The 13,288-nt window shown below is 51.5% G+C and overlaps 3 protein-coding genes across 3 annotated transcripts; 1 reads left to right on the forward strand and 2 right to left on the reverse strand.

The window, feature by feature from the left end:
• Nucleotides 1-165: 165 nt before the first annotated feature.
• Nucleotides 166-2,322, reverse strand: GLOTRDRAFT_50245 (uncharacterized protein; the record flags this gene model as incomplete). Its single annotated transcript, XM_007872642.1, has 1 exon — nt 166-2,322. A coding segment is annotated over one exon (2,157 nt), but the record flags the coding sequence as incomplete, so codon positions are not given.
• A 4,937-nt stretch (nt 2,323-7,259) lies between these two features.
• On the forward strand, nt 7,260-8,710 carry GLOTRDRAFT_123482 (uncharacterized protein; the record flags this gene model as incomplete). The annotated part of the gene is made up of 2 exons (XM_007872677.1): nt 7,260-7,341; nt 7,392-8,710. The coding sequence occupies 2 exons, from the start codon at nt 7,260-7,262 to the stop codon at nt 8,708-8,710; spliced, it is 1,401 nt and encodes a 466-aa protein (XP_007870868.1).
• Nucleotides 8,711-9,408: 698 nt separating this feature from the next.
• Nucleotides 9,409-10,837, reverse strand: GLOTRDRAFT_66709 (aromatic compound dioxygenase; the record flags this gene model as incomplete). The annotated part of the gene is made up of 7 exons (XM_007872678.1): nt 10,622-10,837; nt 10,322-10,568; nt 10,101-10,268; nt 9,908-10,042; nt 9,812-9,851; nt 9,680-9,740; nt 9,409-9,625 (listed from the first exon to the last, which is right to left on the reverse strand). Coding segments are annotated over exons 1-7 (1,005 nt in total), but the record flags the coding sequence as incomplete, so codon positions are not given.
• Between the last annotated feature and the right edge of the window lie 2,451 nt (nt 10,838-13,288).

A 13,288-nucleotide genomic window follows, 5' to 3' on the forward strand; every position in this document is an offset into this window, starting at 1 on the left:
TGCTTTCTGTCTACCATGTCGACCTCAGGCTGAATCCTTCGTCGTGCGCAAGCAGCTATCGATTCATCGCAGTCTATAAGAACAGTAGTACGACAAGCAGGCTATAGCGGTACATGCGTCCAGTCCTCGCTTGAGGAAAACAAGATGGTCGGATCACGATTACGTTTAGACGAAGTCAGTGTGGCCGCCGTGCACGGCATTCAGGTGAGTGTATATTTCACCGTCAGGAAAAGTACCCATGCATTTCCAGCATATGTGAACGCCGCAGCGGCAGTAAATGTGGTTGCACCCTCCGTTCTTCTCGATGATTGTCTTGCACGATGGGCACGACTTAGCGCCTTGTGTTTCAGCCCATGCATTCAACAGCCTTTCTTGCTCTGCTGGATCACGATGCAGCTTCCATTCCTCGCAAGTTTGTCCTGGATGGTCCTCGTGCCCGGCAGTGCACACGGATGTCAAGCACGACGGGCATTGGAGGGCCATTGGCTGGGTCCCCGACGTGGCTAGGCGGTATATCTGCGAGCAATCTGGAGTAGTACAGTATCTGAACTCGTCGGGATGCTGGTCCAAGTACGTTTGGAAGACTGCTTCGAGAAGGGTGTCAAGTTCGGCCGGACGCAAGAACTGTTCCACTGTCGGGATGGAAATCATTTCTTTGCATTGACCTTCGTCCCCCAAGCACTGTAGAGGGAACTGTTTGATACCCCCTGCTGTGGACAGGAAGTGTCGCAGACACCCGGAGCAGTATGCGTGGCCACATGCTAACGCGAAAGGATTTGAGACTGCGTCGAAGCAAATGGGACACTGCTGCTGAGAGGAACTCTCGGGTTGTCCGTTCCCAAGAGACTGATTTATCAGCCTGCGCAGAGCATGACGTGCATCGTCGCCACCGCGTATGACAATGGTTGCTGGTGAAGCTGTGACGTTCAGCTTGACATTGTTCTCGCCAACCAACTCCTTCAGCGATGCTAAACCCTCACGAACGAAGAATCCCACGGAATGTTTCTTTAGGTGGACGGTGTAGTCCAGGGAGGCTAGACGGTGGACCTCTGCTTCGATCTTGGTACGAGCTGCTGCCGTGGCTACCGGAGTCCCGAATATCCTCAAGATCCGAAGACGGTTATCCGGGCGGACGTAGACGGGAATGTCCTTCAGTTGGGCTAACAATGACGCAAACCCTTTTGGTGAAGCAAAGGTCGCGTCCCACAAGTCGCATCGATTCCCCTCGGAGATTCGTTCGAGCCGCACCTTCAGAGTGCCGGTAGCTTTGGGCTCGTCACCCATAATCGATAATCGGACGGGCTTGTCGGGAGCATGATGGTGGATAGCTAGTTTCGCCGCTGCGGTGTTCGTATACTCGGTGGCAAGTCCGTCGAGAAGGCTTTGCTGGGCGACATACTGCTGGCGTGGTATGTACAGCGAGTAAGAATATTGGATTGGTAAAGAGGCCCGCAATTTGGCACCCCCTATACATTGCGGTTTTGGATCTCGAGTAAAATGGTCATAAGCCTCTTTGGCTTGAGCTCGTGCCTGAAATCTTGCTTTCACTTGCACTGTCCCATCTGGTCCCCCAGTCTTCACGATGCTGTATTGCTGGAGGCCTCCGAGCCTTTCCATGGTGCTGTGCAAGAACTCGTGCGTATGGTCCAATGAATATCCTCTGCCTTTCAACATCCGCACGCTGAAGCCTCCGGCGAATGCTTGTATGGCCTCCACCGTGATGTCCACCGGTAATCCGTTTATCGTGACTGCGGAAGGTACAAAGTTCTTCAGCGTCCTCCCGGCAACTCGTTGGTCGGCTGCGTTCGCAACGCAGACCTTCCTCCCACGGCACAGGGTTCCATTCAGCTCACCGACTTTCCTTCTGGCTTCCTCCTCGGTGGTGTAATATACTAATGCTCCAGCATTCGGTTCTGGCCAGGACAATGTCAAGACCTCGCAGTCTTGAGCTGATGGGTTCATCTCCGGACGCGAGGTCTTGACAGTACTGAGCTCTGCCTTCACTATATTGAAGCATTTCACAGCTTCCATCGCACCGGCCATCTTGGAGCAAATCACTCGAGCGCTTTGGTGTCGCCCAACCTCGTCTGAACGGACCCAGAGGACCTGGAAGTGGCGTGGATCCAAGCCACGCTCGCAGAGCATGGTTTCCACTGTTTTCTCTGTGGCCTCCGGGGGTAGGCTCTTTATGAGGATGCTGCATGTCTCGAAGCCGGTGGAGATCTTGCTGACGGTAAGTCCCGCCCCGAACGTGACGTGGGTTGAAGACATTACTGCTCTGGTGATTGTCTTGGCATACTCCTGCTCTTTGAGCTGCTCTCGGCGAAGTATAATTGTTTCCTGTATTTGTGGCCAAGATGATTAGCTTCGAACCACTGGATTCCGATGCCTGTCTTACCGCAGTATCATGAACAAACATGCACTCGGCGCCCTTGGAGCACTTCCCGGCTTCGAAGAAGATGCATGGCCTCTGAGCGGCTGTATTCGACCGATTTCCTCTTGGACTAACGGGGAATTGGTTACTGGGGAATTTCTTTGAGACACGTTCGCCGGTCTGTTAGTGCAGAGGTAAGCGGCTCATCATTATTTTGGAGACAGAAGAAATCCTTGCAGTGTGGGACTGGACATCCTGGCGGACGTGCAGGTAGAGACATCGTTCACCATGCCGGCAATGGCCCCGAGCGTAGAAACGGCAAGGGCTCCGCCGAGTAGACGTCAAATCTTCCTCAGAGCCGAATGTCTGAATTGGATTGCGCGAAGGAACTGGACTGCTCCGCCTGTTTGGGATTCGTCAGAGAAAGCCGGTGCTTTTCAGACGGAAAGCTCACTTCACTCCTTCTGCGGATGCAGCTGCTGGGATTTTGTCCCGCGCTGGAGGTTCTCCCCGAGGTAGTGACGCGACGTGGGCGCTGCCGTTCTGAAGCACCTCCCTCTCTTCCAGGCGGGCGATTATTTCTTGTAGCTTGTTCTCGATGTTGTGATGCGCGGCGGCCTCTGCATTATGACGGGACTGGTCTGCTCCCATATTAGCACACGGCAAGCTTGTGATTGCAGATATGCCCGTCGTAAGCAGTAGAGTAATGGAGGCTGATGGGCGAGAGCGAGATTGTTCGGAAGCCTGTAATACTTTGCCTGGCGCACGCCCTGTCAGTGTGGATGTGCGGAACTGGGAGTTTCATTCGCAATGCCCTTTATCCCCAGGAGTCACGGTACGGAGGCTATTGAGCCACAGCTCATGCCGCACAGCACAAGCACAGCGTGCACACGAGGCCTTCGTCGAAGACACAAGGCTCGGGTGCGCTCCCCACCTATGCTGCCAAGATCCTCTGAACGAGCTGATACTGGAGGCCTGGGCTAGGGCGCCTTCGAGCATGTAGCTTTCAATAGGCTACCTGTGCATAGAAGCCAAGTATGCCAGTGCCTGTGATCAACTCGCAGTGCCGAAGCTCTACAAGCTGATTCAGGAGAGGGCGAGAGGTGCATTGTACTCTGAGGCTGCGCCATCACCTTGCGGCCTTCCAACTCACTCGTAGAATGGTGGATGTAACCTAATATATATATAAAGACCAGACCTATCGCGCGTGTACAAACGAATGAATCCATCCCTCCTATCTTGAGCAAATGAAAGCCTCAAGCGTCGGCCATCCCTCATCCTCTGCACGTGGCGACTATCCTATCTCAGGGTGTTGTTCAGCTGAGGCTCGAGTGACTGTCTTTGTCTGTCGTTCGATATGACCCCGCTGACACATACTTAGATAAATTTCCACTCGGCTGTCACACGGTTTAAATATCCATGGAACATAATCGGCCATCTCAAGGTTGAAGGTCAGATTAATATTGGAGTACTCACCGGGCACCTCGCCCTCCTCCTCGGTAGCAATCTGAGTGAATACACCAACAGACAGGTCAATCGAGTTGTCGTTGATGCACGTCGGACATACATCCGCTATTGTTACCGTAACCGACTTCCTGTTGTTCTTGTTCTGGATGAACACTTGCTTCCCGCAGAGATCCTGGCTATATATGGCGGAATCTGGCGAAGGTGCTCAAGCTGAATGCTGCTCCATACAGCACAAGTGATGAAGAGGCTAACCAATAGCGGCAACTACGTCGCTGTCAGCATGCACGGTTCCACATGCACCTGTCAAGCCGTTCTGATAAAAGAAGGTTGCCCTGCAAAGTACTCCAAGTGAGCGGCAGAAGCTAAGCTGTGGAGACTACGAGTACTGACACTCCACCTGTTATGTGACCCGCATCGCCGCGGGTCCGGAGAGGAGCAGCGCTGGCCGGAGACAGCCTACTGAAGGCGAGTACGATAACTGACAAATCGCAGAAACAAAGGAGAAGGATGGGACCATTATGCACTTCATATCGAGGTCGGTCAAGGTGATTTCCGGGCGAGGCTGGATTAAAGGAAAGACCGAAGAAGTACGCTACACAGCAGAGAGGGACCCTGCATTATAGATTGTGGTATCTAAGTGAGGAGCAGTATAACAGACTCGTTAAGCTTACGGCCCAAGGGTATTGAGGTACTGGGGAGGGAGGGAAGCTCAGCTTGAGGGGAACAGGCTCGGGCATCACCATTTTATGGGAAGTGGCCATCATCTCGGGGTAGCTTGGGCGGCAGGTAATCGGTGTCGTCGGTCATGACTGCCCTAGACACCCGAACCTACTGCTTCCTCACGATATGACCAATAGATACACGGGCTTCATGGGGCCGCCACATATGTCACTAACAGGGACGTCCATATACCCCGTCAGGGGCACACTGCCTGTCTGATGCATATATAATATTCAGACAGATCACGTTGTATAATCATGGGAGTTCTAGTTTCTGAGCGACAGCATTACTACCTTGGAAATTGCATGCCCGTCCATCATGTAAGATCCTAGTACTAGCACCTCAATTGGGCGAGTTCATCTCGGCAGACGAAACTGCCTCTCGGCGGCTGATGACATATCTGCGAACTCGCCTCAGACTCTCCAGCATTCTCCCAAATAGGCCCGCGTGAGCTCACGACAGTGATCTCGAAATGTCGAGCGTTCACACAGATGTTTCAACGATGAATCGCTTGTTTGTTTTGGACGTGGATGTAGTAGGTCTCTGAGAACTATGCGACAGGAATGTCTGTATACTGGGAATGTAGAGGTGGCCTGGTACTAGAGTGTAATCAACCAATCAGGGCCTTCTCGTCTTGAGTGAGCGCTAGTGGAGATTGTGGAATAACCTGATGTGGAAATGCAATTGCCTAATTCAGATTTTGCATTCGTCTCTAAAGGTCTGTCCCCGAGATTTTGTCTTCCTCCCTAAAATGAACTCGATACGCTATGAACAAGCCTAAAAGTATTCGTTTCTGTGTGTCGCACCCCATTTACTAGTGTTAATACTGAACCGCGTCTCATGAAGTAGCTCATACCGATGCGGGTACTTGAGCCTTCTAAATAGTCTCAAGTTTGAATTCTTGCCGAGGTACGTGCTTTTCTAAGTGCTGGCTTGATGGGCAAGTTTGTTATCACAGGTGAATTGATTATAGAAAAGTGAAAAGCGGTCTGACAATATCCATGGTACTAGTACCGCGGCGCGGGGTTGTATTTTCGACTGACTGTTGCATCCGACCAGGTCCCACGTACCCCCCATACAATAGATCTCTTCAAAAGCAAGAGCTTTCATTGAAGGCCGTGCCAATAACACTCTGTGTTGAAATCCCCGACTCCCTAGTAGGGAGGAGGGTTCTGTCTATGTAATCAATCGCTGATTCGTTCACCATGCATCTGGCTTGCCTTTCGGTCCGCCCTCACTGCTGCGCCGCTGTCCTAGTATTTGTTGCATTGCAGTCGTTCTAGCATTGATGCATTCACGGAACAGATATACACAGGCCGCGCCCCTCCCAGGAACATAAAGGACCTCGTCGCTAATGTAGGTCTCAAAGGCCTGGCAGTTATTGTCCTGCACGAGGCAGTAGAGAATGAGGGCACTTCATGTACCTTTGACGACGAAGGTCCTCTAGGTGTAGAGACAGACGTAAATAGCAACTTCAACGACAATCCTAGCAGCAGCGATGAATTATTCTGACTTTATAACACTGCCCGTATGTACCGAATGTATAGTAGTCCATGATACACTATCGAATACTATTCACCGAGGACCTTGCCTTTCGCCTCTTTCACCACTCAGTACTCAGGAGTTGGGGATTGGCGCTTGCGCCGCTATTGTACGGCTTCAGCTACCGGAGAATGCCGCCATCGCTGAAAAGGGTGCATATCAGACGTTCTCACGCTTTCGACCTCGGGCCAACACTCCACGGCTGGTTTCGAGCGTCCAACTGCTGCATCCGACCCTCTGGTGTGCTCTCTCGGCATATCTCGCAGGTGGATGGGGCAACATTCAGCGAACTGATGTGCCGTGCGAGGGAGCGAATATTTCCACCTGTACTCTGCAGTACACTTATCCAGAAACGGTTTGTTCTCACCCGGAAGGTGAAATCCGACTGAAAGAGAAGGCTCTATGTAGGGCTTCATGGTAGATTAGCGAGAGAGAGCCTATCCGAACGCTCGGATTACACTTCGACACTTCCCTCGGGACGTCATGGATCTCTGTCCTGTTTCGCCGACATTTCTTCATCACGACATTGTCAGGCGCGTCGAGCGCCCCCTCATCTGTCTTGAGATAATGCCATCACTCAGAAGCAGAAGTGAGTGGCTACTCCAGTGTACTGGAACCTTCGCGTGGACGCTATTGACTCCATACGTTCAGAGGGCTTCACTCCTTCCCAAGCCTGCCGCAAAATCGAAGAAGCCGGCACGTCTTGTCTACGACGCTTGAGTCGCTGTTGACCTTGCGCATGGGGTTGCTGTGTATACTGGATGACCCCCGCCACCTAGTCACAGCAGATTGTGGATTATATTGCGTGAAAGTGATGACTCTTCCGCATAGAATGACGCCTTTCTGGACTTGCTGTGCAGCACGCAGTCGTTATCCCAGCTGTCAATCTGATAATCCCAGCGTAGAGGTCTTGTCCAACGGGGAAGTGCTTGACTTCCCACTCCCTGGCCACCCATACATCGGATCCTGTAGGAACGTTCGTTTTTCTCGCAGCGAACAGCCCAACGCCGGCTGAGTGGGTACCATTCCCTCACTTATCGCCCAATCCAGAGTCTGGTCGCTCTTCTGTACCCCAACGGTGTACGTCGCACATTGCAAACATGCGGTCGTATTCCGATGTGGTATTTGACTTATGGTGTTTGCGTGATGTTCGGATATGGCACATGCTGCGGTCTGCACAATACTTAAGCTTGCCCGTCCGAACCGTGTTGGCCAAGGCTATAGAGGATTTGCACCTTGTACGTGAATTGTCTTTGTTGTGATTGGCGACTGTACTAAACGTTTACAGCTGTTCTTATGGGACCTACTGGCGCCTCTCTCATTCGTAAATCCCAGCCTGGCTGTTCGCCCTCCTTACCAGCGGAACTGTGGCTTCGGATACTTAGGATAGCGACATCCGTACCTGATGCCGTTGCCCCTACTGCCGACGATATCTACACACCCCGCAGTGGACGCCCAGAGCAGCGAGAAAATCAGCCCTTACGCGACTCCCTGGTGACAAAGCGTTACCTAGTACGCGTCTGTAGACTGTGGAGGGCTCTTGCTTCGAGGTTCCTGTATGAGGCCGTGGTCATTGGTCGAGGGCACACCATTCCGTCTCTCCGTGATACGCTGGTCGCGTCTAAGCATGCCACTGAAAGCATGGCAAACGAATATCGTCCTCTGGGATGGTATACGCGGCGCCTGGACCTGTCTGTACGTGGGCAGACTCATATCACCACCGGTCCGGCACATGTCGAGCTCGATTACCTTGCGGAGATCATTCGGTGTCTCCCGAATCTTGCTATCTTCACGGTAAACGTGACCACCAAACAGTACCCGGATACGATGCCTGCCTCGGTTATGCAAGCGCTCGCAGAGAACTGCAGTACATCTTTGCGCGTCCTGCATTGGCCCGACTGCGGGAGCCGAGTGGGAAGGGTCCTTGATCCAAAACCAGCTGAATGGCGCATGCTTCTCACTGCTGCGTCGAACCTCAAGGCTGTCCGTTGCTCAGATATGCTCTACTCATCTCGGGGATATGAGAATCACCACTCCATCTTCCCCGATCTTCCCGGCTTGACCACCCTGACCCTGTCCAACAAGGTGTGCAAAGATTACCTCGGCTCTCCTCATTCATTGCCATCCTTACGTCATTTGCGGTACCACGACTGCTCCTCCTGCATCCCCCATGCCTGGAAGGGCTTGCTGCAGCTGTACGGCGCTCACCTAGCCGCTGTGACACTCATTTTCCATCACTTCGGTGCTGATGTCCAAGGACATCTGGACTTGTTGGCCGAGTTCTGCCCTCGTCTCGATAAATTGCTGCTGTGCTTCCGTTCATGGCCTCGTTTCCCCGCTCACCTTCGCCTTCCCCCCATCACCTGCCTCGCGCTCATGTCCGCGAAACCGAATTCGACCAACGCGGAATGCATGGCCCTGTTTGCTTCGCTGTCTACTATCGACGTTCAAGACTTGCAGACCGTGCGAGTCATGCACGAACGAGACGTAGCCAAGCTACGTAGCAGAAATTCCAAGCTGTTAGATATAGGGCTGGCACAGCTCCGGTGTCGCAAGTTTCAGCTAGAAGATCATGCGGGCACGATATTGATGGCAAGGAAAGAGTAGCCATGGATTTGGTGGGCGAATGCCTGGCGACCAGAGTGGGCGGCGGTTGTCCGAACACTGAAAAGGTTTGACAGAGCGCGTGGTGTATAACATTGAGCTGCGAGCTGAACGTACGACGCTTAGATATACTACGATAGACAAACGGAAATGTTGTTTATATACCTTGGTAAAATGGCAGCTGGTGACCCTAAATAAGGAGTCAACGCGCAAGGGGGGATATGACATTGTCTATGCAGTACACGTCAGTGGAAGTAAGTTCGTGGACCGCTGCCTCTCCACCGAAGAACAATTTTTAGCTCAGTACATTGCGATAGTAGCAGCGGCTCCGTACTCTGAATCATCATGATCGAGTCGACCTCCTGGTGCTCCGGCAAGCTGAGAGCCTCCGGCATTATTGTGAGCTATAGACATGGCCACCACATGCGAGCTTCCCCTCGAGGCTTCCTGACTCATACAATGCACCAGTTAAACAGTACTCAACGTCGTCTATGCCTAGAACGTCGGTGATGATATCAGAAAGAATCACCCACGGTATTACATAGAATACTAGTGTATCTAATCGTACAAGATCTTTAGAAGATATGGACGAACAAGACGGATATACAGATAGACGTTGAACAAGCTGCAAGGTATGTACTGCAGATATTCCAACTTCATAACTTCGCCCAAGCATCAGCCTGGTTAACCTTCAAGCTCTCTTTGAGAGCGTTGACTTCATCGATAGTCGCCAGGACGAAATTGAACTTCCATACCCAGACTCGACCGTTCCGAACTTCGTCGTCTCTGAAACCCATCTCCGCCCATCGAGAGGGATCACTTTCCGGGTAGACGTCACAGATAAGCGACTTCTTTGTCGCAAAGACCGGATCAGTGCCAAGGAAAGGCGAGTGAGATGGGTATAACGCGGTGGTCAGGCTATAAGAGCGAAGTGAGAATCGACTCCTGCAGTGGATGAGGTCATCAACGTACGGGTCAAAGCCTGGGGCGCGAAGGTGAAAGTGTATGTGAGATGACCGATGGGGGTGACGGCCTACAGTCAAACAGGTCATAGTCAGTGAATACCGTCGATGATATCAAATCCAAAGGCGATGTAATATTTACCCAGTAATCGCAGTAAGTCACCAACAGGACCATCGCTGGGCTAGTGGTATCAGGTGTCAGCGTTAGAGACTGAGTAACTGATTTAGGGGAACAAACTATAGGGTAAGCGGTAGGCAGTACACCGCGGTAACAGAATGACCCATCTTCCTCCGCTATTATTCGACCACGGTCATTTGGCTCTTCTCTTTCGGGCTCCTGCACGTCGTAGATCCCGTCTCCATCGGCTTGCCACTTTGGCGGGTCTTCCATCAGAGGTCTAGGACTCACGCAGCAGAAATGAATTGCTTACAAGGTCGACCTTAGCACCTTTGACAGGCTGGCCTTTCGTGTCTTTGATGGTAGCCTCAAAGAACATGCTTTCTCCGGTAGTATCAGAGCTCGCGATGGAGCAACCCGAGGGAAGCTCGGGCATATCGGTATACCAGAACGGACCCTCCTCACAACTGTCGGTACATCCCTGCGAATCAGTAAATCAGTGGACAGCCTCACAGAGTCTGCGCGTCAACTCACTAAAGGCTTAGGATGATTGAGTTCGTCGATAAGCGCACTCATGCCCAGGACGTCGCTTAAGCAAATAAATTCGTTCTTGAATTCTGTGCTTTCCTTGCCACAGCGCGTCAAAAAGGTGATCGTCTTCTCCCATTCGTCGTGAGTCGGTCTGACTTCTCGCGCAAAAGCGTGCAGGTGGGTTATCATGGACGAGAAGAGCTCGAGTGTACGAGGATCCTTGACTAGCTTTGTATGAAGGTCTTGCATGCTGTAGGTCTGGGTCAGCACTTCGGTCTCGTCTGCACCGAAGCAGATGCGTACTGGTCGGTGATAGTATATTCGCTTCCCTCACGAAAGTCGCGGTCGAGGGGGAGGTCTACGGGTATCTCTTCCTCCAGCTGTGCACGGATGGCCTTGCCAACCAAGAGCGGGTTCTTCATCTGTTCTTCGGTAGCCATTTCGAGGTAGGTAGGATGGAGGGGAGATTGAATGCGAATAGGGGGTCATGCTTCCGACTGAGCCTTTTATACATTCCCGGCGACCGCAGAAATTGCCACCCGAATGTTAGCTTTTCAGACCAAGCACGGGACGAGTGGCGATAGACACTACCGGATAAGGCAATTGGGTAATAATGGCTTCATTCCGTTCCTCTTGTGACTTCTTGCACCTGACTGCGCCGATTCCTTTCTGACATATGGTGGCGGAATGTATGAAGGATCAGAGACGTCCCGGTCAAGGCCCTTACTCATCTCTAGGAGCGGAACAGGCATGGGCGTTGACATGACCACACAGGTGATGACGGACAGACACCAAATCGCCGTTAATAGCCAGACCGAATGTAAGTTCCGGGATCCACTCGAAGCCATTCTGGAATCGCGTCCCGGCAGATGGATGACCTTGAAGGTCGAGAGGACTCCGACTTGCTGACTTCACTGTCAGCAAAGCATACTTCTATTCCACAGATAGCGCGGGATGGCAAGCATAAAACGGCTTGCTGATTAACGCCGAAAGCGAAGAACATCCGTCGAGTACGTCTAGATCGCGCGTACCTGTGCCAAAAATCGCCTGTCATTACAGACGCCCATTCCGTACATTAATGATCGGTGATTTCTTTGTATAGGCGACGACTGACAGGACGGAGGACTGAGATTAAAAACCGAATAACTTCCATAATAAACAGCGCACCTAGTTGTTTTGTCTTACGGTTTCCCGCGTCAGCGCGACGAATACATGTCCAGACGAAACGAATGAGTCTTTCCCGCCGCGTCACTGAGGTTGTTTGAGTCTTGAGCCGCATGCAGATCGGAGGCACAGAAGCTCGCGAGGCGTGCATAATCTGAAGCCAACTAGGAGAGCATAAGGAAACTCGATGACGAAGACCCCCAAGCAGGCCTCCAAACCGCCATAGTACTGCGGTGCCTGTGCCACAGAAGGCGTATGACACGGTAACGCTTTTACCTATGACACGAAGACAGTTCAATCGCAGTCAACTGATCCCCAGTCTGGAGCGATCATCCATGAAGTAGCGTCAGAAATCGAAGCTGGCTCAGTAAGCACGAGGATCAGCGCTTGGTCATGTCGCCCTTTGCTTCTTTCTCTCTTCAACGCGCCGACGTGCGCAGGGTTTGCTATCCTAAAAGAACTGCGCTCCTCATCAGCTTTCTGCATCGTCTTCGACGTTCTCGTCAGTATGGATTGCGGGAGTGTCGCTAGAGTAATGTAATTGACCACGGCCTATTATTATAGTCCATCCTAAGTAGTTGCCGTAACAGGTAGGTGGCGCTCATAGTGATGAAGCCAGCCGTAAGAAATAGCGGATACGCCATGCGCGCAGCTCTCCTACGAAACGCCTACGTCGGATGGTCGATAAGGTGGAAGTCGCCCAGTCGACCTCCGATATACTCAAGATATACCTGAACAGACTTGAACTCTCACCTTTGCCGCGGAAGGAACCGGGCCCGGTATAGGCTCCAGCGCAGTTGCCGAAGTAAAGGACAACCTTGGACAAACACTCATATTCGAGCAGTGGCATGCAACCTGGCTGTTTCCTCTCTCTCCCAGTGTGGTCTTTTGGACCTTTTTAAGCTTCAAGCATATATACTAGTACTGTGCCGTCTCCAAGCAACTTCACTTGAGACAGAATGGGTCTATTTTCTTCCGAATTGGATGCCTCAAGCGACTACTGGCAAGCGATCAAACGAGCATGCCGCCTCCATCAGGAAAACCCTCCTGAGCTAATTATGTCTAATTATGTCTAATCCTGCCTAATCATGCAGGATTAGCTGCATTATGCAGTCGTATCTAATTAGACAAGTTAGGTTTGTCCCCTAGCTAATTAGACATAATTATTGCCCATTAGACAGTATCCTGTCATATTAGACAGCAGTTGTGTTGCAATCACATCATATCATATCCCAGTATACCATGAGGAGTATTCAGATATATATTCACAAATGTAACTACAGACAGGCATGTAACTGCAATCTCTCATCCCTCATCAGCCTACAATATCACTTTCCCCCACAAGCAGGCTAAGGAAAGTTCCCAATGGCCAATCCAGGTAAGAGAAGGCATCAACATAGTACTTGTAAGGGAGATCATTTGGACATCAGAAGACACCTGCAACACACTACAGACCACCTTGAATACAGACCCTAGTCCAAAAAGATATGGGTCACACAGTCAGACCACAGCAACAGCTTGATAATATCAAGTACATACCAATCCCATAAGCTTATGAACTTCTCACAAAACTGCAAGCCGGCCCCGATTGCATCCACCAGCATAAACCCAGGTGTTTGCGGCTTCACTCCCCTCAAAGGAGCAGTTCACAATCTGCACTACAGCTGGACCTATACATCAATGTGCTACATGCAGAACTTGACACAGACTGACCATATTTACTGCAAACCAGTGCATGCATCAGCTGATGCCTGACGGCACATTATTAAGTGAATGTCGTACTTGCAGAGTCGAGTAGGACCCGGT

The sequence above is a fragment of the Gloeophyllum trabeum genome (assembly GCF_000344685.1).
Source record: "Gloeophyllum trabeum ATCC 11539 unplaced genomic scaffold GLOTRscaffold_00019, whole genome shotgun sequence".
NCBI classification, from domain to species: Eukaryota; Fungi; Basidiomycota; class Agaricomycetes; order Gloeophyllales; family Gloeophyllaceae; genus Gloeophyllum; species Gloeophyllum trabeum.